At 65.0% G+C, this 23,851-nt stretch overlaps 1 protein-coding gene and 1 long non-coding RNA gene across 7 annotated transcripts in view; one reads left to right on the top strand and one right to left on the bottom strand.

The window, feature by feature from the left end:
• Positions 1-10,897, bottom strand: part of PRDM16 (PR/SET domain 16) — a 315,820-nt gene extending 304,923 nt beyond the window's left edge. For all 5 annotated transcript variants that reach the window (XM_045475378.1, XM_045475380.1, XM_045475379.1 and 2 more), the window contains exon 1: positions 10,687-10,897. In XM_045475378.1, coding sequence (XP_045331334.1) covers positions 10,687-10,723 — 37 coding nt within the window. In that variant the 5' untranslated portion in view covers positions 10,724-10,897. The remainder of the gene's footprint in view (positions 1-10,686) is intronic.
• Positions 10,898-11,139: 242 nt separating this feature from the next.
• LOC123597069 lies at positions 11,140-20,269 on the top strand. 2 transcript variants are annotated; one of them, XR_006711940.1, is made up of 3 exons: positions 11,140-11,741; positions 12,174-12,539; positions 19,414-20,269. It is a non-coding gene; the product is annotated as an uncharacterized LOC123597069 (long non-coding RNA). The 2 variants fall into 2 exon arrangements; XR_006711939.1 differs by lacking the exon at positions 11,140-11,741 and having other exon boundaries at positions 11,752-12,539.
• Positions 20,270-23,851: the final 3,582 nt, after the last annotated feature.

Raw genomic sequence — 23,851 nt, 5'->3', positions numbered from 1 at the left:
CCTCCTGCTTCTCTTTGTTTCTTCCGGGGGGTTGTAAACGTGCGGGGAAGTGCCCCCAGATTGCCTGCGCCCCACCTTTGAACTTCTCCGTTCCCTTCCCTTCTCCCACAACGGCCAGCTGGGGACGGCGCTGGGCCCGGCCGCCACAGCCACACGGTCCCAGACACGGCGGAGAACTGAGCAGCGTGGGGGGGGGGGTGGCGGGGGGGGGGAGCCTCCGTGCACAGCACAAGTGGGCAGGGACAGGACAACGTCACTGACAAAACAGAAAGAACAGCCTGAGGGTGAGTCTCGCTCAGACATGAGACCCACGCTCGGACACAGGCGCACACGCACGGAGCACCTGCTCGGTAGAAATGTCTGTGCGCCCCGGGGCCATCTCCGCACACAGACCAGATGAAGGGGCTGTGCCGGGGGCCGCGTCTCCTGCCGCCAGCCGCGGCTCCGGCCGACAGAAACGCCCCCCGGTTTTCAGGCGGTTCAAGAATGCACTGACTTTCCCAGGGATAAGAGCTGGGAGGGCTTTGCAAGGACAGCCAGGTCCCCCCAGGGAAGCATCTTGGCATGCACGGGCGGCAGTCTCCAGGAAGGGGGCCCAGCCGTGGACACGCACGCCGCACCCCATGCCGGTCGCTACAGCCTAAAGCAGCCCATAAACTCCCATCCGAAAGGGACCCCGGGGGCCTTCCGGCAGCACGGGGGCCCTCCTCTGAGCTGACGGACGGATGCCCCGGAAACAGGGCCCGGGACCGCTCGGGATTTAACCCTGACGACAGCAGCATCTCGGGGCTGGGCCAGCAGGGGTGACCGACAGCCACTTGCGAACCCGCCGGCTAGAAACGCTGGCCGGGTCAGCACAGGCCAGAGATGCTGGTTTCCAACGCGGCAAAGACCTAAGCGTATGGCTCTCCCGGGACCGAGGGAGAGAACGGGCCGCCTGGTAAAAACGTGAAGTCTGGGGAAATGGCCTGAGTCTGCACCCGCACCTGACCTGACCTGACCTGACCAGGAGCGCCGTCTGAGGGCCCTGCGGCCGGGAGGGGGGAGGCGTGGGGCACGCACGAGGGTCGGCGCCCTGCGCTTGCCCGCGGCGGGCAGGGCTCTCCTGTGTTCACCGTTTGGGCTCCTCCGGTGAGCGTAATTTCCAGTCTTTGTTTAAATGTTTTATGGACCGATGTGGCCGGGCCTCCCCGATGAGGCTGTTACAGCCCATTGAGCAGATACAAATGTCTGCGCGCCTTTAAATGCGTGCCCCTTTCCCTCGGAGACGCAGCCAGAAGGGGCAATGGCAGTCTGTTCTGTAAATCCATATTTCGGCATGATATCGACCGCCAGCTTCTGAATATAGACACGGGGATCAAACTGTGTCACAGGAAAGGGTTCTCAGCTGTAGCAAGTCCCCATTCATCACGCGTCCACCCAGGCACCTCCTCTCCGTGCCCGAGTGTCGGAGGTGCCCTGCCCGCCGCGGGTGCCAGAGAAGCCCCACGCGTTCCAAGTGAGCCACTGAATTTAAAACAGAGGCACACAGAAGCAAAGGCAGACGAGCAAAGCTCCTCTCCGGGCATCTCTCCCTCACGTCCCCTCCTTCTGGCCTTTTTAATCTGAAATAGAGTCACTAGTCGGCTCCCGCGTGGACGCCAGGCCAGGGACGCCCGAGAGGGTTTGCCTCCGGACGCGCTGAGGCTGGGGGCGGCCTGTCGGTCTGATCTGGCTTCCCCTCCGCCCCGACAGCTTGGACACGAAAGCCCAGACCCTGGGGCAGCGACCCGTGAGCCCCCAGACTCGTCACGCTGCCCAGAGCGTGGCGACCTGACACCTGTCTCTGGGAGGCCACCCCACAGCATCCCGCAACCGTGTGGCACTCGGAGGGAGCCCTGCACGCAGTAGGCCCAAGGACAGCGTGTTCCGCTCCAGGGCAGGAAGGAACAGACAGATGGAACCGAGCCCCCGAAACACACAGAGGACCCTGAGCTCCTGCGGGAGGGGGGCGGGGGAGGGGGGGGGCTCTAACGAGAGGAGAGCTGGCAGATGTCAGCAGCTGTTGGAACCCAGAGACTGCGTGAGGATAGGAAAGGTCTGGGAAGGCAGCGGGAGGGGGTGGCTGCCCTCGGTGCAGGCTGCAGGTCAGAGGGGCCAGATGAGACCCCAGCACCCGAGCTTCCCAGCTTGAGAATAAAGACAAGCTGAGATCTCGTCCGTGTGTTTTATTTCATGGCCGAGCCGTGCGCAAGAACCAAAGCGGACCTTTGCTGGCACAGAGCAGACCTCTGGGTGCTAAGGCTTTGCACCCTCGGCCTGCCTGGCACACACGTATGCAAGCCTGCACGCCCCCACCGCTCCCCCCCCCCCGTGGGCCCCCCGGGTGACCCTCGGGAAGGCTCGGGAGCCTGAGGACCAACAAAACGTCTCCCCAGGCAGACGCGGGGGACGAAACCCAAGCTCTGACTGCCGGTCTGAACGGACTATGAATTCTGCCTCACTCCCTGCCAGGCTCCAGGATCCTCCCCCCTCCAAACCCCATGCTGGACCCTTCCAGAACCTTCCACGCAGCTCGAGGCTGGGGGACAAGTAAGACGCAGGTGCACACAGGTATTTGTGGGGGCTGGAGGGTGAGCAGGCAGGCCCCGCACCCCTGCCTCGGCTCAGGCGGAGACAGTAAGGGGAGAGGATAGGGCGGCAGTAAGGTCGGGAGTCACGCTGGCAACGAGGGCAGGGCGTGGGGATCGGGAGTGGGGCACCCACGGTATGAAGCCAGGCTTCTGGGGCCAGGACAGGAAGCCCCCAACCTGCCCCACGGCGGCCTCAAGTGCAGCGTCCAGGTCCGGGCGGGGCTTGATATTTGCAGGAAGCATTCGGCTTTCTTATTCTTTCTCAAGGAGGAAAGTAGACAAAGCCATTCACTTCTGGACCAGGTAGCACCTCGAATGGAAAGAGAACGGCCCGAGGGCATACGCTGGGTAGGCGGAGGTCACGTCAGCGGGACTGGTCCCCAGAATTGGGATCTGGGGACACCTGGCTGTGGCGCGCCCCACCCAGCCCCAGGGGCCACATCCCTGAGGAGCAGGAGGGGGCTCCAGACCTAAGGACGCCGTGCCTGTGTCCCTGTCAATGTCCTCCCATCACCCACACCGGAATCCATCAGAAAACAGAAACGTGTCCAAAGTAAACCCATCCAGGTGAGTCAGGAGGCCAGGGAGTAGGGCCAGGGGTTAGCCCTCCATGCGGCCAGAAAAGCCCAAGGACGTCTCCAGGAATTCCCCGAGAATCCACTTGGAAGGCCTGGGCACCCCTCACATGCCCCGGGGCACTGCCTGGGCCTGGGGAGGAAGGCCCTCTGGAAGGAGCCCAAGGCGAGGCCGAGCCCGCCTCCTTCCCTCCCCACCTCCACGCTGAGAAAAGCCCACCTTGAAGCTCACCTGAGAGCCAGGAGCCACCGAGGAGCCCTGTTCCCCACCACCCTGCGCCCAGGTCCGTCCCCCCTTCACCTGCCATGCCACCTGCGGGGTCAGCTCGGGCTGGGCACGGACACCCGCGGACACTGCCGACCCCACACACAGCCCATGCTCCGGGGGCGCACCCCCGTCCCGGCGCTGGGCTGCCACGAGAAGCAGCAGGGGTCTGGTGAATTGTGCGGAGAAGCCTCACCTCGGGCTCAGAAAGCACGTGTGTGAGGGTCACCGATCCTCTCTCTTTCCCGCGCAGGGGTTCACAGGGGAGCATGACAGAAGCTGCTCCTGGCTTCCCCCAGGTTCGAGCGGGAACACTGCCGTCCCTGGGGGGGAGCGTTCGCTCCCACACCTGTAAAACCCTAAAGCCAGGTGTGTTTATGGGTCCGTCCGCCCACCGGGGGTCGGGGGGGGGCGGCGGGAAGGTCTGCGGCGCCAGCCTCGGGGTCCCCTCTGGCCCCGGACGGATTTCAGAGGGGTCTCGCTACGCGTGACAGTCCACGTCAACACCGGGGTCGGACCAGCACGGAAGGAGAGGCGAGACCCCACATCACCAGGTTTGTTTAAGGACGGGCCCCACCGTCTCCACCCTGAACGAGGAGTATCTGGGGTTGAAAAGGGCCCGGGCGTCGGAAAATAAAACGGGCAGGGATGATGCAGGGCCTTCTACGGAGGAGAGAAAATATTCACCAGGACCCAGCCATGTTCTAAAATGATTATAAATTATTTTAACAGTGCCTTTGCAAAGGGTTATAAAAACAGCCATAATATATTTTTTTCCTTAGATTCTAGAATTACCAGTGTGACAGCTAATGCAATAATGATTTGTTTCAAATGCCAGTGTTTAAGCTGTATAAAGCTGATTTTATACATTTTTCCAGTAGGCCGCATTGTAGTTAATGAAATTAAACACTCCAATCGCATTTGTCCCCAGGGGACGAGGAACTGTACACAGCACTGGTTTATTTTTTTATTAAAATAAATTGCAGCCAGCAAGATGGACTTAATTGCATACAGAATTGAAAAAGAAACATTCCATTGATATAATTAAGCCAATTTTCATGGACAGAAATAGTTATAGTGGATATAAAATAAGCAAACCCTTCACCAGAATCTGACTTCCCTCCTCTTTCGCACAGAATGTTAACTATTAAACAAATATGTATCTCGGAGCCGAGGCACCGCTCTCTCCGAGCTCCAGGGCACTGTTCCGGAGTCTTGGGAGAGGCCGGCCAGGCGGGCCAGCCAAGGATGTGATGGCAGAAAACCCAACACAGAGAGGGGTAGGGCAGGAAGAGGCCTCCCTCGTCACGCGGGGGGCCCCACAAAAGCTTCGGAGCACTGGCCGGCCCAGAATGGGTACCGTGGCCCAGGGGGTAGCCCGTGAGGCGCCCAGGCTTAAGCAGCAGCGGCCGATTCCGGGCTGGACCTCCAGCTACAGCTCCCAGTTCCTCCCGCCCAGTGGCTGAGGTCCACACAGCAGCGGGCTCCACCTCTCCCTGATTGCCTTGGGGGAGGGGCAGTGATTATTTCCCTCCAGATTTGGGGTGGCAGCGGGAGGGTGAGCAGGCGGCCCCCACACCTCCGGCCTCTGCTTCGGCGGAAGGCAGCACCTAGAGGGTGTGGGCACTTCTGCTGTTCTGCACCTGCCCTGGGGAGAGGACGCCGGGACCCAGGGGCTGGAAAAGCCCAGGGCGAGCGTCCTGCGCAGCCTAGGGAAGAGTCCAGACCCGGGCAAAGAGAACCGGGCCTGGAGGAGGCTGACGACACAGTCAGCCAGCTGCATTCACAAGCAGGAAGAACACCGATGTCCTATTTGCCGTTAAAGACCAGACCTGTTAGAGGCTGAGCACTGGCCTTGGGAGAACGCTTAAACCTTGAGACAGTTAAAAAAAAAAAAAAAAAAAATCCTGTGGAATCAAGTGCAGCCTGCAGGACCCTAAGGAAGGGGGCGGGGAGGGGGTGTGAAAGAAGAAAGCTTGGGGAGCTTTGCCTAAGTGGCATTCAATTTCATCCCTAACTTGCTGTGTGCCTTTGAATGGGCTAGTTGACCTCTCTGTGTTTGGGAGTTCTTACCACGAAAAGTGGTGCCCATGAGGCCGAAATCCCTCCTCCCCGGGTCAGTGAGAGGAAGTGGGGTCACGCCCAGGAAGCGGACCAAGAGCGCCTTTCAGGGATCCTGGACCCTCCCCTGTGTCCGGAGGCTGCGGCTGCCTGCGGCAGGGACCGGGGCATCGGCTCAGGCCGCAGGTCCTTCTGGGCCTCCCGGGGCAGGTGCTGGGGCGAATGCCCGAGGAGGGGGGGTGGTGGGGACCAATGGGCCACCCGGGGCGGAGCTGGAGGAAGCATCCCGGGAAGGCAGGGTTGACGGATCCTCAAAGCCAGACCTCCACCCTGCGCTTACTGATCTCAGCATCTCCCCCTTCCCCACACCGCCCCGCCAGACACCCGCTTGAAGCGCTCCCTGAGACTTGTGCCCAGATCCGCAAAGCCACCTCGACGGGGACGTGGGGACGCGGGCCTGCCCCCGACAGCGTCGGGGTCAGGGTCAAGACTCAGGGAGTTCAGGCGCAGAGCCCGCCCTCCTCCATCCAGGAAACTGACAGGTGGGGACCCTGGGGGCCCGACCTCGGCCCTGGAGGAGGAGGGCGCTGCTCCCGCGAGCTGGGCTGGGGCGAGGCGCGCCCCGGCCGCTGCTGCCGCCAGGAAGCCGGCTGCGCTGTGTAGACGGCAGCGCCGTTCGCCCCGCTCGGTAGTTTGCCGGGACTTCGTGAGCGCGGAGGACAGGGGACTTCGGCAACCATCCGCTCGGCCTGGGGTCCCCAAGGCCCCGCGGCCCGGCCAGCCCGCACCAGTCTGCAGCCCTCGCGCCTGCGACCGCCGCCGTACCGCGCGGCAAGGCCCGGGTCTCCTGTCCCTTCGCCAAGTTTCCTTCCCGCAGGGGGACAGCGCCCAGGCTGTCCCTTGTCCTCCCGCGCCCGCTGCTCGAGCTGTGGCGTCCAAGACTTGTTACACGGGTTTGATTCAAAACCTGATAAATTGTCTCTAACGCCATTTGAAATTTTTAAACGAAATTATTCAAAAGATTTTTAATCCTGGATAATTTTTGTTGAAACTCTAATTATACATCACCTTAATTACCAGCCCCAGCCCCCCAAGGATCCCTAATTGCCTCCTAATTGAATAAAACAGGGGGCTAATAGAGCCCACAGCCGCCCTGCGAGCTGGTGGCCTCCCCCTGGGGGCCCGGTGGGGGGAGCCTCTGGCTGGCCCCACCGCCAGCACCGGGCCTCGGGACCAGCTCCCCAGCTCCGAGCTGTGCCCAGAAGGGGAGCTCAGGGCGCTCGGGGCCATGGGGCCTGAGGGTTGGAGGCCCAGCCCACACCTGCTCCAGACCTGCAGCCGACCAGGAGGTTGCAGGGCGGCCTGGTGGGGACCTCGGGGCACATCCAGTGCCCTTCCCCTGGGAGCCCGCTCGGGGGTCACTCAACGCACCGCACTTGGCCTCCGCCCACCCCCTCCCCCCACAGGCCTGGGCGCCCAGGCACACCCGCAGGGCCAGTGTGGAAGCCGGAGCCCGAAGGCACCCGGTGCGCGCACTGCCGCGGGGCACCTGGCCTTGGCCGCCAGCCCTGCACCCCGCCCCTCCACGGCGGCCTCCGCGTTTTCGCCCGAAGCGGGGCGACAAGCTGCACTCCGGCCGGACATTTCCCAGCACTGCTGCCCTTGCAGGCGTCCAGACAGGAGGCCGCTGTCCTGGCTCCGGGGAGAGAAAACTGGTGGAAGGGGCAGACCTCCCCTGGCGGGCAGGCGGGGGGGAGGGCAGGGCCCAGCGGGGCGGGAGCCTGGTCGCTGTGGCTGGGGACAAGGGGCTCAGCCTCCAGCCGCGCTCCCCTCACCCTGTGTCGCACACACACCTTCCTCACGCGCAAGGCGCTGGAACTCCCAGACGAGACGCGCCAAGTTGGGCGTCGGGCAGAGGCAGCGGGCCCCCCAGGTCGGCCCCAGGGGCTAGGCGGCGGGCGCCCGGAGGACACTAACCCCAGGCCCGGAATACGTGGGGTCTAGGAGCCTATCGCGCCCGTGGGGATCAGGTCTCAGGCGCCGCTCTAACGGGGGCCGCGGCGGCCCGACAGTCTCTGGGGACGCTTCTTCCCCTGCACGGGGTCCCCCAGCTGTGCTAGCAGGAGGTCAGGAGGGGGGCACCTTGGCTGGGTCGACCCCCACCTGTTCACCTGGCTCCCAACAGGGGCAGAAACACAAAGCTTTTGTTAGGCATTTCATTTTTAAACGTAGGGCAGGGACGCCTGCGATTCCCCGCAGGCCAGCGGTGCCCTGGCCAGCGAGAGGGCACTCTGGCGGACCGCCACCCCCCCCCCACCCCCGGTCCTCACTCTGCCCGCAGCTGTCTGGGCTCACATCGAGGAGACAGTGAGCATGTCAGTGGCCTCTGCCCTTGGAAAGCTCCATTCGGAGCCCCCGGCGTGGGCCCCAAAGGTGCTACCAGCTCAGTAAAGGTGCTACCAGCAGCCCCAGCAGGGGAGCCCCCTGGAGTGGGGTCCCGGGAAACACACACGAAATCACGGCCCCAGACGCACCCTCTAAGGCAGCCCCCGCGCTCCGACTCAGGGACTGACGCTCGCTGACCAGGCTGTCCTTCCACGTGGCCTCAGGCACAGCCCAGCCCTGCACGCTGGCCTGATGACCATGACCCCTCGTTCCTCCCCCAGCCCCCCGACCCTGGCCGGGAGGTGGCCTGAAGGTGGGGGGGGGGATTCTGTCGGCCGCCCTGGGGCTGCCCTGCTGCCTCACATTCAGGTAATGGAGTCAGGTCCCCAGGGACGTCCACATCTGCTTAAAATATTGTCCAGTGAAATGAAATTCCTCAGCGGATCCAGGGCCCTGTGTCAGGCAGGCAGCCGTGGCCCTGTGCCTGCCTCGGCCGCCTTCCTGAGGAGGGCCGAGAGGGGTTTCCAGTTCCTGCCCCAGTGTGGGCTCCAGCTGGGTCTGGGCCTGAGCCACGCGCTGTGCTGGGCTCTTCCTCACGAAGGACTCCCAGGAAGGGGGAACCTGGGCTCTGCCCTACCCTGGGGTCTGGTTCCCTGGCCTCAGGGCTAGGGACGCCGCGGGACGCTGCCAGGAACCCGTTCTGGGTCCTGAGGGGAGCGGGCCGCGCAGGCTTCCCCACCTGACAGAAAGGCTGGAGGCCAGATGGGTGGCCCGCAGGGGCGTGGGACGCTGGCTGTTCCCGGGGCTGCTCTGGGGGCACTGAGCCGGCCTCTCGCTTGCGGCGAAGGCCCAGGGAGAGCGCCGCGCTTTCCACTTTCTCGCTCAAAGCTTCGGCCCCTTCGAGAGCCCGAGGGGGCAGCTCGCAGCCCAGGGGCGAGGCTCTGAGAAAGCCCGCTGCGCTCCCGCACAGACCCCAACGAGCACGGGGACACCCACACCCCACGGCCCACGGGCCCACAGGTAGTGCAGGCACATCCCTGGACCAACCAGCCAGGAAACACTGGGGCCTTGTTCGCACCAAGAGGGGCCAGAGATCACAGGAGGCGGAGGAGGCCCAAGCTCTGAGCGCGGGGCAGGGGAGACGGGCTGGAAAGGGGAGCCTCGAGGAGGAGCCCCGCACAGCCCCGGGGGGACTCCAGGGGCGCCCGGCAGAAGCCGGGAGCTGCTTTTCCCCCTGGCGGGCGGCGGGTGCCTGGCCTCCGGCCGGGCCGCCGGGGCGCAGTCCTGGGGAGCCGGGCTGCCCCAGTCGACCGAGCAGAACTTCTCGCGAAAAGTGTGGGCAGTTTCTGGCCCACCAAGGCTGATGCTCAGGGGCTCAGCCGCCGAGCGCTGAGGCTCGGCCTGGGCCGGGTCCGGCCGGGTCAGGCCGCAGAGCAACGCGCTGGACGACCTGGTGGCCGGGCGGGGATCCCGAGGGGGAGCGGGCCGGGCGCCCCTGCCGCGGGTGGGCGGGCGGCCGGCGGAGGAGGGGGCGGCGGGAGCAGGCGGCGCCGGGTCCTCTCCGCGCGGCGCTCGCCGCTTCGCTGCAGCCGGGCCTCGGCCGGGCTTCGGGAGCCGCGCTCGCCCGCCCCGCCGCGCCGCCGCTCCCACCTGCCCTCCGCCCGGGGCCGCGATCCCCGGCCCGCGGGCCTCTCGGCCGAAGGTGCCGGCGGCCGGAGCGCGGGGGGCGCGGCGGGGCGGGCGGCCGGGCGCACCGGGCCGGCGGCGAGGACCCGGCCGGCGGCGGGCTGGGCGCGCGGAGCCTGGGGCTCGGCCCGAGACGGAGCGAAAGAGAAAGTAAGACCGGGGACCGGGCAGCGTCGCCGGGGGCAGCCGTGTCCCCGCCGGGCCTCGAGGCTGTGCCGGGCGACCAGGGGCAGGGGGGCTGGGGGGGGGGGGTCGGGTGGCCGAGCGGGGCCGAGCGGGGCGGAGGGCGGCGGCAGCAGCAGCGGGTCGGAAGGCGGCCGGGTGGGGACCCTCCTGCCGGAGGCACCCGCGCCGGGGCTGCCCGGGCCACGGAGGAGCGCCCGCCCCCCGCGCGGGGGCACCAGTCGGGAATAAACTTCCCGACCGCAGCTCCAAGCCCAGGAAAGAGTCTCCATTTTGCTCCCCAAGTGGCCGAGGCTGTCCCGCCGCCGCCACCCCTGCCCCTGCGCCCGCCAAGCGGGGTGGACGCCGGCCCCGCGCCCCCTCCTCCGCCCCCTCCCCGGCTCGGGGTCTCCCTCCTCTGCGCCCAGCTGGCGGACGCCAAAGGCGGTGCTCTAGCGCCCACTATTTCAAAAGCCCGGAATATGATTTGACCAGGACTGAGAGCCACTCCGAGAGAGAGAGGGAGAGAGCGAGCGAGGAGGAAAAAGTTGCTCTACCCTTTCGTCAACTTTTCGCTAACTTTCGCTTTTCGCTCCCCTCCACCCCCAGCCCTCCCCCTCCGCCCCCCTCCCCGGCCCCCACCGCGCGCCTCGGGTTCCCGGGCCCGAGCGCCTGACACTGGGGGTGGGGGGGGAGGGGGTTCGCGAGGAGGGGGCCGGCGCCTTCGGGGAGCGCGCGGCCCGGGCGCCCCGAGCCTCTGCGCCGAGCCCGGCCGCCCCGGAGCGCGGGAGGCGGAGCAGCCCCCGGGGCCGCGCGGCCGATCGGAGGGCCGGGAGCCCAGGGCGCGCCGGCCGCGCCCCGACGCGCACCCCTGGCCCGGGCGCCCCGGCCCCGCGGCCCGGACCCGGCGGCGCGGCGCGGCCGAGCGCGGGAGACTTACTTTTGGCCAGCTTCCTCGCCCTCGCCTTGGATCGCATGGTGCCGGCTCGCGGAATCTCTCTCCTCCTCCTCGAGTCCAGAAGCGGCTACACACTATCTTCATCTCCGCAGCATTGTCAGTTTGGACACCTTCGCACATGCGCACAGAGCACTCAATCTGACACCCCTCGCCGGGGCCAAAAAAACTTTGCAATGTATTCATCATCCTCATCGTCGCGCCGCCGTCGCCGCCGCCGCCTCGGCGCGGGATTGGGGGGCTCTCCTCGGCCTTCCCGGTCTTCAACTCACTTATCTCTCCCCCCCCCCCGCCCCCTCTCCCCCCCCCTCCCTTTTCGGCGCAGCTCGGAACTGGCCCTTTAAGAAAACATTCTGTGCACGGCGCTCCCGCCCGGGGCCCGCACCCCGGACACTTTAAAAGGACCCAGGTGGCCCCGGAGGCGAGGTGACTACTCCCCCCCCCCCCCCACCCTTCCCCTGCGCCGCGTCGCGCGGCTGCTCCCGCCCCGGCCCGGGCCGCGTCCGCGCCGCCACTTCCTAGAACGGGGGCCGCGCGCGCCGAGAGTTCGGACGCGGGTCTGGCTGGGTTGCTTCGTTTTGTTGCATTTTTATTACCGATTAAAGAGCCTCGCGTTCGCCGCCGCCCCAGCCCGCTCCTGTCCCCACGGCCCCCCGGCCCGGCCCGCCGTCGCCCGAGGGGGTGTCCGGACCCCGCGCGCCGAACCCGGCTCCTCCGAAGCCCCCTCCGGGCCCCGCGCCCCCCTCGGGCCTGCCCGGCTCCCGCCCCTCCCCTCCGCCCCCCACCCCAGCGCCGCCGCTCCGGGCTTCGCGGCTCGAAAACAACAGCGGCGGCGCCGCCCGCTCCGCGCTCCGCCGCAGCCCCGGCGGGCGGGCGGCTGAAACTCGGACCCGCCGCCCTCGGTCCGCGCGGAGCCGCCGAGAGCAGCGCGCCGGTCACCGGGGACGCAGCGCGGGGGGCAGCCGTCCGAACCCCGGGGCGTCCCCGGACCTCGCCGCCCTAGGGGCGCGCCCGCGCACTCCCGCCCCCGCCGGCCCCAGGTGAGTACCCGGCGGCGCGACCCCCGCCCCCTACCCCGGGCCGGGCCACCTTCGGGGAAGGGGCCTCTCGCGGCCCAGGTGCGTCGCGGGCGGGAAAGGCCGGCGGAGCAGGTGGCAGGGAGCGGCCGGCCGGGCGGCCCTCCGACGCGGAGGGCCGGGCGGGATGTCCGGGCCAGGGGCCTGGGGGGGGGGGGGGGGGGGACATTGAGAACTCCTCATTCGAGGGTGTCTGGGATTCGAGAATGAAATGGGGGTGGGGGGATGGGGGGGAAGGAGGCGCTGACCCCGGCCCTTCCTCGGGCGGGAGCTCTGCCGGGCTGCACCGGGAGCCGTCCCAGAGTCCGCCCGAGCAGGGCAGAGGCCGAGCCTCGGATGCGGGTCTCCGCTGCGGCGGGTGGGCTCTCGCCCAGCCGCTCCCCATTTGTTGTGCAGCGAGGCCGGGGGCGCCTCCGCCGAGACCTGCGTTCCGAGCCTCACGGAAGAGAGGTGAAGTCGCCGCGGTGGAACAGCTAACACCGAGACCCTGGGGTCCTAGCAGAGGCCCTCCGGTGGCCCGGGCCACCCCGGGCGGGCAAGCTCAACGGAGCAGGGCTTGGCAGGGGCAGAGGCGGGGATGAGCTGGGCCTCTGCGCCCCCGCGGCCCACAGCTGCCTCCCTGTCTGAATTCCAACGCCCACTGAGCTCCCCGGGCTTCGGGGTGCGCAGTCTCGAGCCCCGCTTGCTGCCCCAGGCGGAGAAGGCACTCTCTTCCCTGCTCTGTTTCTCGCTGAAGGCAGCCTCTGCTGTTTCCGGCCACAGGTGAGTGTTGCTCCTCTGGGCGCCGCGGGGAGCTCACCGGCGGCCGGGTCCCCTTGCCTGCGGTCCGTCCCAGGGCCTGTCGCCCCCACCCCACACTCTCTCTGTCCCCACGGGCTGGGTGGAGAACTGCCGGGGCCGGGGGGGGGGGGGGTCCCTGGCCTGGCTGCCAGGCTCTGGGATCATGATGGGTGGTCCCCGTGGGGGACTGGGGCCTTGCCGCGGCCCCTAGCAGGCTCCTAGCCCACTTCAGTCCCAGGGGAGGGGGTCACCCGGAGGGGAAGGGGGGCACCTGTAACCCAGCCGAGGCGGCTCCAGCCCATGGACCGGACCTGCCTGGTGCCACTGGCCAAAGAGGACACGAGGTCACCCTCAGACCTCAGCACCCCAGGACCCCCTCTCCCCACGCCTGGAGCCCCCCTCGCAAAGTGGGTGCCGAGGCCCGCGAAGCACTCTCACCTGCGGTTCTTCCCCCCACCTCCATCCCCCCACCCCCAGTGCAGCTCAGGCGTCCTTTCCCCCCCGCCCTGGGGGTGGCCAGCAGGCTCCAAGGTTAGGAAGGCCCAGCCTTCTTCTTGGGGCACCCCAGCTCACTCTGGCCATCTAGCTCAGCTCAGAAGGTGATTAAAATCTTCTGGGCCACGATGCTCTCTAGACTCTGGGAATGTTACCCCTGGCAGGGTCTGGGGAAGGAGGACGTGAGCTGCTTCTTCCCTGCCCTCCTCCAGGGCCCTGGGCTGGGGGTGGGGGTGGGGGCCCGCAGCTCAGGGCCTGCCTGGGGAGAAGGAAGTGGGGGGTCAGGGATGGCCAGGAGAGAGCCTAGCTGCTGGCACCCCCTGGTGCAGAGCGCTGGCTCCCATCCCCCAAGGGTTCTGCCCGGGCCGACCATCCTCAAGGCCATGGCCCTGGCCTGGCCGGGCCCTGCCCCCGCGTGGCCAGATTTAGAACCGAGAACAGGTCAGGCTTTGTAGAGTCCTGCAGAGAGAAAGGGCGAAGAAGGGGGGCTCAGAGGCCAGGCCAGATCCTAGCCCTGCCCTGCAGACATGTGGGGACGTGGGGGAACAGGTATGGGCCGGCGGGGGCCACTAGAAGAAGGGCAGTTTTCGTTTTGTGGACACTAAACAGTCGGAGGGCAGTTTTCGAGGCAAGGCAAGCCAAGCGTCAGGGACTCCCGTGACCGAGGCCGGGCACAGGGGACACTGCAACGCGGGCTTCGGCCGTGGGCCAAGGGGCCCAATGGTCAGAGGCTGGTGACCCGTGGGCTACAGGGATACACCCTTCAGGACCCGGCTTTGTTGCTGGGGTCCAGGGTCCTTGATAGAGGACTTTTCCCGCCAGTCTTTGCCACAGCCTGAAGTCCGGCTTTAGCCAGGAGCTCTGCCCACCGGGGCCTTTCCAACAAGCAGGGAGGTGTAGCTGGAAACCCAGGATCGGATGCACTCTTTCAGGAAAGGGCCCGATTTGAGAGGGCGAGCAAGCCAGTCCTCAGTGCTGTCGTAAGCAGCGAGCAGGGGGGTCCCCAACTCCGGGACGCCCCGAGAAGCCCAGGAGCGCCTCTCGCGTGCTCCCAGGGTTCACTCTGTCCTCGACTAGAGGGTCCCTTTGCTTGGCTAGGACCCGTGCTTCGTGCTAGCTCTTAAGGCCCGACTGCCGGAGAGCTCTGCGTTGTGATGTGTGTGCATCTGGAGTGCAGGGCCCTGGCCTCCTAGCCGGCACCCAGCCACCCGCCCAGGCCCTCGGGGCCCCAGGGAGCCCCACTGGGGCTGGGAGGCAGGACCGGGCAGGTGGATGGGCCCCGATTCTCACTGCTTCCCCCCTCCCTGTTTCTCTCTGCGCTCCTGAAACTTGGCCCTGGGCTTTCAGGCACTCAGCCTCGGGGCTCAGTTGGATTCCCGGTCAGGTTTTGACCTCCAGTTCCTGCTCAGAAAAGCTCTGAGTCGCTTAACAGAATAAAAGCACGTCTCCCTCAGTTTACATACGGAACTGCCCCCAAAGGGTCCAGACCACCCGTCCTTGCCCCACCCCCATCACGGGAACACTGAATCGGGCTGAGATGAGGGTCTCCCTCTCTGGGCACATCCTCCTGCCCCACATGGGGTGGAGACGTCTCCCAGACTTGAGCAGCAGAAGGCCTGGGATGCTGGAGGACCATCTGGTTTGATTCCCACTCTAGAGAAAACGGAGGTGGCACCCAGCAGGGGACTCAGCGGAGACCCTACGCAGAAGCCGGTCCAGTGCAGGGCCCAGAGCTAGCTGGAGCCTTTGGTCTAGGATGCTGGGGCTGCGGGGCACAGCCTCCGCCGTGTTTGTCCTCCTCCTGGCGCCTCAGCTCCGGCCGGGGCCACAAGAGCCTCCCAAAACTCTGGGGTTAATGTTTCAGGCCCCCTTTTGCCCTTCATCCCACCCCAAGGCCAGGGGCACCAGCTGTGAGCCGGCTAATTTTAGGGGACGGAGGACACAGGCCCTGATCTCTGGCCCGGCAAGTTCGCCCGTGGAGTGGCAAGGCTGTTCCCTACGCGGCTCTCAGCGCACAGGCGGCCCCTTCTCTGGACTGGGTCCTGACTGTGTTGGGGCGCTGGCGGCCAGCGCTTCCCAGGAATGTGAGCCATGTACTCGATTTCCAACAAACCCCAGGTATTTGGAAGCCTACTTCCTCCCGAGGCAGGAGGACTGGGTCCCTTGCGGTCGGGCAGCCTCTTGGGAGGGTCCCGGGAGATTTCGCTGCCCTGGCTGGGACAACTATCCCTCAGGGGCACAGGCGCAGGCGTCTGCGCGTTTGCGGGGCGTAATCAGAAATTCGTCTTGTTTTGTTTTGTTTTTCATGCAAGAGATTGCAGCTGTGGGCCTAAACTCCCCAGCTGAGCTCCCTGGGGCGGAGTTCCGTCCCAGGACCCCTGGCCCAAACGGGCTCTCTCCAGGGAGCGCAGGAAGCCCCCAGATGCGGCTTCCTCCGCGGCGCGCACAGGGGGCCCGGCCGAGCGGCGGGTAAGCGGCCAGGCTCCCGCAGCTGCGCGCGGACTCCGGCTACCGCCGCGCGAGCCACAAACGGAATCGGCTTCCCTCGCCGTTTCTCTCCATCCCAGACCTTTCAAAATCCGCCAACGAACGTGGTTGCGGGTTCGCGCCGATCCCGAGCCCTGCGCTCAGCCCGCGCCGCTTGGAGCGGGGACTTGGCGCCGCGCTCACCCCCGGGGCCGCCCGCCTGCGCGCCGGGAGCAGCTTCGTTCCACCGAGCGCCCGTGCCCAGCAGCGCCCAGAGCTCCGCGCGGCGGAGGTGGCGCGGTGGTCTCGCAGAACGCTGCCCGCGTAGACGCCGCCGCCTCCTCTTGCTCCCGGTTCCGGCCGAGCTCCGGCAGGGCCCGGGGAGCAACGAAAACCGCGAGCCGAGTCGCTTTCCCGGAGGCGGAACCCCGGGAACCTCTGGGTGGGCGCCCGCCCGCCCGCCCTCCGCTTCCCCCAAAGCCCCAGAGGCAAGGACAGTGACGCAGCGCCCGGATAACTGAGCGGACTCCCCAGGTCAGCTTGCGCCCCTTCACCTGTCGGCTTGCAAAGCCCCCTCCTCTCCGTCCTCTCCGCCGTGGTCCCCGCCCCCACAACAAGGACCCTCTTAGTTTGGAAACCAAATGTCGCCTTTGCTCCTGCCGGCGCGACACACCAGAGCTGTAACCTTGAAAAAGCTGCGATGGGTTGCTTCTTCCCGCCTCAGTTTCCCCATTTGTGAAGTGGGGCCAAATCCTGGGCCCCTCCCACAGGTTTATGGAGGGCAGGTTGGAGAACCGATGGATGGAGCCCCCAGGCGGGGCTTGCGCACGCAGCCCACCCCTTGGGGCGCGTTTGCGCCAGGAGGCTCAGAGCTGGTGCCCAGGAGCCCCGGGTTGCCCTCGAGCAACTCTGGCCGGTCCTGCCTTGTGCGTCCCCAGCCGCGTCCCCGAACTGCCCTCCCGGGGCTCCGTGCAGGTGGTGTGAAGGCCCAGCTCGGCGGCCGGAGTCTCCTCTCTGCCCCTGCCTGGGTTTTGCTCCCCTGACCGTTCTCTCGGGTTCCTCGGGGCCAGGGTGCAGGAAGGCTTAACACGCCGGGGTCCAGCTCTTCTGGCGGTATCACCGGCACCCCAGGCCCCGCAGAGGGAGGGTCCTGGGGCTGCCAGGGAGCGGAGACCGGCGACAGGGGCCCGAGTCCCTGCTGAGTTCCCAAGGGGGACTACGCCCCCGCCTCCCTCCTCCTCCCCTCGCTGCGGGTGCTGGGGAGATCCGGTGCGGCCAGAGCTGGAGTGTCCCGGCGGCGGGCGCGTCGGGGCGGGACCCTTAGGGTGTGCCCCTGTGGTGCTCTTCCCCGCTGAGTGGTGTCCGAGGGGCTGGGGCTGGGGAACCAAGGGGAGGGGGCATGGCCTGAGCCAAACTTCCAGACCACGCACTGCTCTGGGCAGGACTGCCGCTGCCGGGGATCTGGGGAGGGGAACTGGGGCGACCGAGAAATGCTCAGGGGGACACTCCCTCCCCTACACCCCTTTGCTACTTCTAAACCCGTAATGGGGGCGGGAGGGGCTGGCTGGTGGAGACCAGGACCGCCTCTGGGGAAGGCAAAAATTGACCTCCCCTGCTGAGGACCCGGGAGGTGGATGGAATCAGTCATGAGTCCTCCCTCCCAGGACAGGGCCTCCTGCCCTTGCCCCGGGTGCTGGTGCCCTGACGCGGGGCTCTGGAAGGGAGCAGGACCCATGCCTGTCTCCGCTCTGGTGCCTGAAGCACAGGGCCTGCTGCTGTCCAGCTCCACTCCCCGGCCCCCCCCCCACCCTCCCCCTGCATCCCACCCCACCCCTGTCCTTGCCTCCTGCCTTCTGGAGGGAGCTCCCGTGAAGGAAGGGGGCCAGCCCCACGCCCCCTGCAGCCCAGGCAAGTCCACAGACCCCCCTGGCCTGGGGCAGGGTCCTGGCCTTGAGTGGCTCCCCATTCATGGGACAGACCCCCGGTCCCACCCCTCCAGAACAGCAGAAGTATAGGGTGAGGGGAGCCGAGAGAGCCGAGTGGAGGGTGAAGGCAGGAAGAGCCTTAGCCGAGTCAGACCCCACTCCCTCTGGGACCCTGAGTCTGTCTCCCAGCTTCCTGGGCACCCCAGTTTCCTAATGTGTAATTTGGGGGCCACCGAGCCAGGGGTATTGTGGAGAGAGCTGCACGCCGACCCCACTGGCCCCTCCGGGTTGTGGCAGCTGTCATCAGCAGGGATCTCTGCACCCTCTGACCCCTCAGGTCTGTCTCTAGGGACTCTGAGCTGGAGTCATGGAGAGGAGCTGCTCACTGGCTGGCCAGACCCAGAGGGCGAGTGGGCCAGGCCAGGGCTCCTGGGAGGCTCAGGGCGCACGGAATCCCCAGGTCTCAATGGGCTCCCAGAGTCAGGCCCCGCCCTCTGGCCCCGGACCTGCCCTGGTCTTCTCACGGGTGCACCCCTGCCCTCCGTGAGGCCACGGCTCTGGGACCAAGCTGCAGACCTAGCATTCACTCGCTCCCTCATTCGTTCATTCGCTGACGTGGCCAGAGGCCCCCGGAAGGCGGAATACTCCTGGAACTTACCAGGGGCTGTTTGCCCCTGCAGCCTCCAGGGCGGCTCAACAAAGCCCCAGGGTTATCTCCGGCTCGCGTGGGGCTCAGTGAGTGAAAGAACGAGTCACGAATGAATGAAAAGCACCGAGTGCGAAGAAAGTGGCTCTGAGATCTGATTTCGGTCCAGAGGCCCAAGGGGACGAGGGCAACCTTACCAGACGTCACCCGTTCTGAGTGCCGGAGGCCGCGTGCCCTGTCCTGCACCTGTCCCGACTCGCACAGGCCGCCAATGCCGGGCCCACATGACAGGGACACGGCAGTGAGCAAGCACCCGGTCCCCTGCTGCATCGTGTGTGGAAAAGGAAGCCAGCTTGCTCGAGGTGGGGGGGGGGGGGGTGGGGGCTCCGCGGGATGATGGGGGCAGGGGGTGACAGCGGCAAGAGAGAAACTGGCCCCATGGCGGTCCCTGGCTTGCCGTGACGGAGCGCGGGCGGTGCCGGGGCTCCTGGGCCAGGCCGCCGTGTGACCCTCGCGACAGTGCGGCAGGAACTGCAACTGTTCGCACCTTATGGACGGGAGACCCGCGCTGGGAGGCGCAGGGGCACGTCAGAGGGGCAGGAGAGCGGGGTTCATCCGCCTGACCGCCGAGCCCTACGATGCTGGTCGCCAGGGTGGGCGCGTGAGAGGCGCTGCTTGCAGAGGGGTCTCTGTCTGGGACCCTTTCTGGGATTCCTTGTGAGCCCCAGAGGGCGAGCTGGCACGACGGTCACCCGCCTGCTCCTGGCGGTGGCCAAGGCATTTATTTGTGGGCGTCCCGAGAGACGGAGCCGTTTGTGGTACGTGTTTCCCCAGAGTCCGGTTCTCACTGGGGAGTCGGGGTCCCCCTTTCCTTCCCAACACCCGCCCCTGGGGCCGTTCCGCGGCGGCCCCCGCGGGCCAGGCCCCGCACCCCAGCCGGTGGCTTTGGGGACTCCGCGTGGGGCTGACGTGCCCAACTAGTCATGCTCTGTATCTGGGCCTCCGCGGAGATATTTCCAATCGTAAAATGTGTCGTTCAAAAAACATGTGTCAGTGGAGTCCTCGCTGAGCCTGGACCACATGGGACATCGTTGTTCTAATAAACACGAATGGGCCAGTGTTCACATTAGAGAGGGAACAGTTTCTCGTGGAAAGGCGGTGCTTTTAACAGAGGCTAATTAATAAACAGCGGGTAATTGTTCGTGGCACATTGTGGCAGAGAGTAATTTTCGTTTCAGAGGGTAGAAGGGCCAAGCCCCCCTCCCCCCTCAGCCCTTCTGTGTAATAACCACCTTGGCTTCACCTCTGCCTTGAGTTTTTACAGCTGGAGCTGTTTACCACCTTCCAACTCTCACGAAGAAAGGAAAAACCATCACTTCGACAGAGCCATTGAAAACTCAGCGTCGTACGTGGGTTTCTTCACGTAAATAAATCACACGAAGCGAGACTCGTGTTCTCCGAGTGACGTCATCCGCGGAAGGCCGCCTCCCCCGTCAGATCGGCGTTGGGTGCTTTCCTCCTCGTGCGGGCGCCCTTTCCGCAAGACCAGGGCCCGGCCTCGGGCTCGGGCCGGGACGCCGGAAAGGTCTCTGCCTGGGTCAGCCCGGCACGACCGGGTCCAGAGGGCGAAAACAGTTCCAACTCCACAGACTGCTTGGAAGCTTTGCTTTGGAACCATAGGTTCTGAGGTTGAAAGGCCGTGAACGCGTCCAGAAGAAACGTGTGCAGCCCCCAGCGGGAGGTGAAGGCCCTTTGGGTCCTTCCGGAGCCGACGGTGACGCTGGCTGCGGCGTCATCCCCTTGAAACGAACGAGGAAGCGGAAAATCACCGGGAAGGCGTCCAGGAGATGTGGCGCATTCGGCCACGAGAAGGGACAAAGTCCTGACACGTGCCACAACGCGTGTGACTTCGGAAACGTTATTCTCGGTGAAAGATACTAGTCACGAGGCCACGTGTTGTCTGGGTCCATTTACAAGAAGTGTCTAGGACAGGAAAGTCCGCAGAGACAGAAGGTGGAGGGGTGGCTGACAGGGGCTGGGGGAGGAGTGGGGGGGTGACTGTTGACGGACGCGGGTCTCCTTCTGCTGGCTGAGGACCGTGTTCTGGAACCAGCTGGCTGGACTCAATGCTATCACACCGTTCTCTGTAAGACGGTAAATGTTACGCTGTGTGGACTGGATCTCAATACATCCGTTATTTTGCAAAGTCACCGCTGAGCGTGCACGTTTCAAACCTCCGCGCCCATCTCGAAACCCTTGTTAAATTCGGGACCGAGCACCCAGCAGGCAGGGCGGGTGACGGGGGTGTGCTCCCCGTGAAGGGATCTGCGAGCGCGGGCCCGGCACCTCGGTGAAGCCCAAAGCCACGGCCCCTTTCCTCGGGGCTGGCTGTGCGGCCCCCTCCCCTCAGTCTGTCTCCTTCCCACCAGCCCGGAGGGAACCCCTACCCGGCATTTTGCGTTAACCATCTCCTTGCCTCAGTTTACAGCGTCCTCACCCAACACAGGTGCAGAGTCGAGCTGCAGCGTCCGTTTAGCACGAAAATGAGTGAGACGCATTAAAATCACCATAAAAGGGCAGGCAGGAGAGGCGTGACCCGTCCACACCACGGATTATCGTTTGGCCACTGAAAAGGGCACTGACGTAGCTATGACACGATGAACCTTGCAGACGTGATGCGCGGCACGAGAAGCCGGTCGCAAAAAACCACGGATCCTACGACTCTATATGACCTGCCCAGAGGGGCGCCCGGGTGGGTCAGTTGGTTAAACATCTGACTCTCGATTTGGGCGCAGGTCATGATCTCACGGTTCGGGAGATCGAGCCCTGTGTCGGGATCTGTGCTGACGGCACGGAACCTGCTTGGGATTCTCCCTCTCCCTCTCCCTCTCCCTCTCCCTCTCCCTCTCCCTCTCTCTCTCCACCCCTCTTCCCACCCACCCCTCAAAATAAATAAATAAACGTATTATACGAAGTCTCCAGAATAGGCAAATCTGTAGAAACAGAGAACAGGTTGCCGGTCGCCAAGCTGCGGAAGGAAAGGCAGTGGCGTCTCGGGCGGGTGAAGGTCTCAAGGGACGAGCCAGACCCGAGTCTTAAGACCCTCAGTTGGAAGCCGGGGGGAAATTAAGCTGACCACTCACGGCCCCGGCCCTTCTGTTAATTCAAGCAGCCCACATTCACCGCACGCCTAGTGTGTGCTTGTGTGGCCAGAGGCCCGTAGATGTGCAGCCGTGACCGAAACAGGTAAAAGGCGTCCTCGCCGTGGAGCTCGTGTTCCCATGAGGAAGGCAGCAGAAGCAGGCTGAGACCCTGCCCAGCAGGTTCAAAGTCTCTGTGCGACGTGGGGGATAATCGAGGAGGGAAATGAGGAGACGAGCCGAGACACGAGAGAGTCAGAAGGGAACACTGTGAGTGTCTAGGGAACAGCATTGGGGCAGAGGGAACAGCCAGTGCTGAGGCCCTGAGGCCCAAGTGGTCAAAGTGGCAGGAACGCAAGGATGGAGGGAGGAGATCAGTGCGGGGGCGCGGGGGGCAGGGGCGAGGCGGTGCAGGTCAAGGCTACAGATGGGGTTAAGACTTTTAATCAGTCTCCGTTTCTCCCTTTCTCAAGGTTGGTTGTCCTGTATTCGTCTGTGGGCTCAACGTAATCACAAGGGACCTTAAAGTGGTGAAGGGAGGCAGAAGGATTCAACCGGCTTTGAATGTGGAAGGGGGCCCCGAGCTAAGGAACGCGGGTGGGCTTCTGACGCTGGTTCTAGACCGTCCCCGGAGGGGGGCACGCCTGCCGATACCTCGCTCCCCCCGCACCCACATCGTCGTGGCCTACTTTCTCATTAAAAAAACCTTTTTTCGGGGGGAGGCGCCTGGATGGCTCAGTCGGTTAAACATCCGACTTCGGCCCAGGTCATGGTCTCACGGTCCGTATGTTCGAGCCCTGAGTCAGTCTCTGGACTGACAGCTCGGAGCCTGGAGCCCGTTTCGGATTCTGTGTCTCCCTCTCTCTGACCCTCCCCCGTTCATGCTGTGTCTCCCTCTGTCTCAAAAATAAACGTTTAAAAAAATTAAAAAATTTTTTTAATGTTTATTTATTTTTGAGAGAGGGAGAGAGAGAGAGACAGAGCATGAACGGGGGAGGGTCAGAGAGAGGGAGACACAGAATGGGAAGCAGGCTCTAGGCTCCGAGCTGTCAGCACAGAGCCCGACGGGGGCTCGAACTCACGAACCGTGAGATCATGACCTGAGCCAAAGTCGGACGCTCAACCGACTGAGCCCCCCAGGCGCCCCTATTTTCTCATGTTTCTGGGGCACATCCTCTAGGAACTCCCGATAAACTGGAGGCACATCTTTTAGGACCTGCATGTCTGAAAATGCCTTCATTCTTCCTCCACACGAGTGAAAGCCTGGCCGGGCGTGGAATTCGAGCTTAGAGATGCTCGTCATCCAGAATTGTAAGATTATCTTCTTGCTTCCGGAGGAGCTGTGGAAAAGTGAGGACACTCTGTCCCCTTGTGCTTTGGGTACAACGTGCTTTTTCTTTCTGGGAATCTCATAGAACCTTCTCTTTGTCCCAAGTGTCCCACTCGGTGGAGCATCAGACCAATGTGTGCTGGGGCGCTGGGGCGCTGGGATGTTGGGGCGCTGGGGCTCTGGAGTGCTGGGATACTGGAACATTGGGGTGCTGGGATGTTGGGGTTCTGGGGCGCTGGGATACTGGGACATTGGGGTGCTGGGCTGTTGGGGGTGCTGGGGCTCTGGGGTGCTGGGCTGTTGGGGTGCTGGGGCGCTGGAGTGCTGGGGTACTGGGACATTGGGGTGCTGGGGCACTGGGATGTTAGGGTGCTGGGGTGCTGAGATGTTGGAGTGCTGGGGCTCTGGGGTGCTGGGATGTTGGGGTGCTGGGGCTTTAGGGTGTTGGGATGTTGGGGCACTGGGGTGTTGGGGCGCTGGGGTTCTGGGCTGTTGGGGCGCCAGGGCTCTGGGGCTCTAGGATGTTGGGGCGCTTGGGCTCTGGGGTGCTGGGATGTTAGGGCGCTGGGGTGCTGGGATGTTGGGGTGCTGGGATGTTGGGGTGCTGGGATGTTGGGGCACTGGGGCTCTGGGGTGCTTGCATATTGGGGTGCTGGGGCTCTGGGGTGCTTGCATGTTGGGGTGCTGGGGCTCTGGGGCGCTGGGGCAATGTTATGTTGGGGTGCTGGGATGTCGGGGCGCTGGGATGTCGGGGCGCTGGGGCGTGTCTGCTCTCCTCCAAGGGGGCTTCTTTCAAACTGGGAGCTTGTGTCCATCAGTTCTGGGGAATTTCCGCGAAATCCCTCGTTGCGGATTTTCTGCCCTCTGTTACCTCCGCTCTTTGTTCTTGGAATCCGAAGGACGCTAAGAAGTTTTCTTCTGTCCACGTGGTCTGTGTGTCCTCCAGCTGGCCCTGTTCTAGTCGTTTTAGTCTCTGCGAGTTCATCTTCCGTCACCGCTCTGATCTGAAGCGGGGGGCACAGAGCTGGTTGGAAGATGGAGGTAAGGGAGGGGCTCGTCACCCTTGGCGCTCCTAGCGGGGCGATCCTGGCAGCACTCGATGTCAGCGTCTTTAGGGACGGGTCTGATGCCCAGGCAGGTTCTCCAGGGGCTGAGAGGGGGCCAGCCGGTACTCTGGGAGCCAAGTTGGGGTGTCTGCGGTCGGGTGGCGGGTCACGGCTGCCTGCGTGCCGGGGCAGAGGCCTTTGGACTGTTGCCAACCTGGGGAGGGGTCTCAGCCGGCCTTCCCGCCC

This window comes from Leopardus geoffroyi, chromosome C1 (genome assembly GCF_018350155.1).
Source record: "Leopardus geoffroyi isolate Oge1 chromosome C1, O.geoffroyi_Oge1_pat1.0, whole genome shotgun sequence".
Lineage (NCBI taxonomy): Eukaryota > Metazoa > Chordata > Mammalia > Carnivora > Felidae > Leopardus > Leopardus geoffroyi.
Note: the sequence above shows the minus strand (reverse complement) of the source record. Positions and strands in the feature narration are given on the sequence as shown.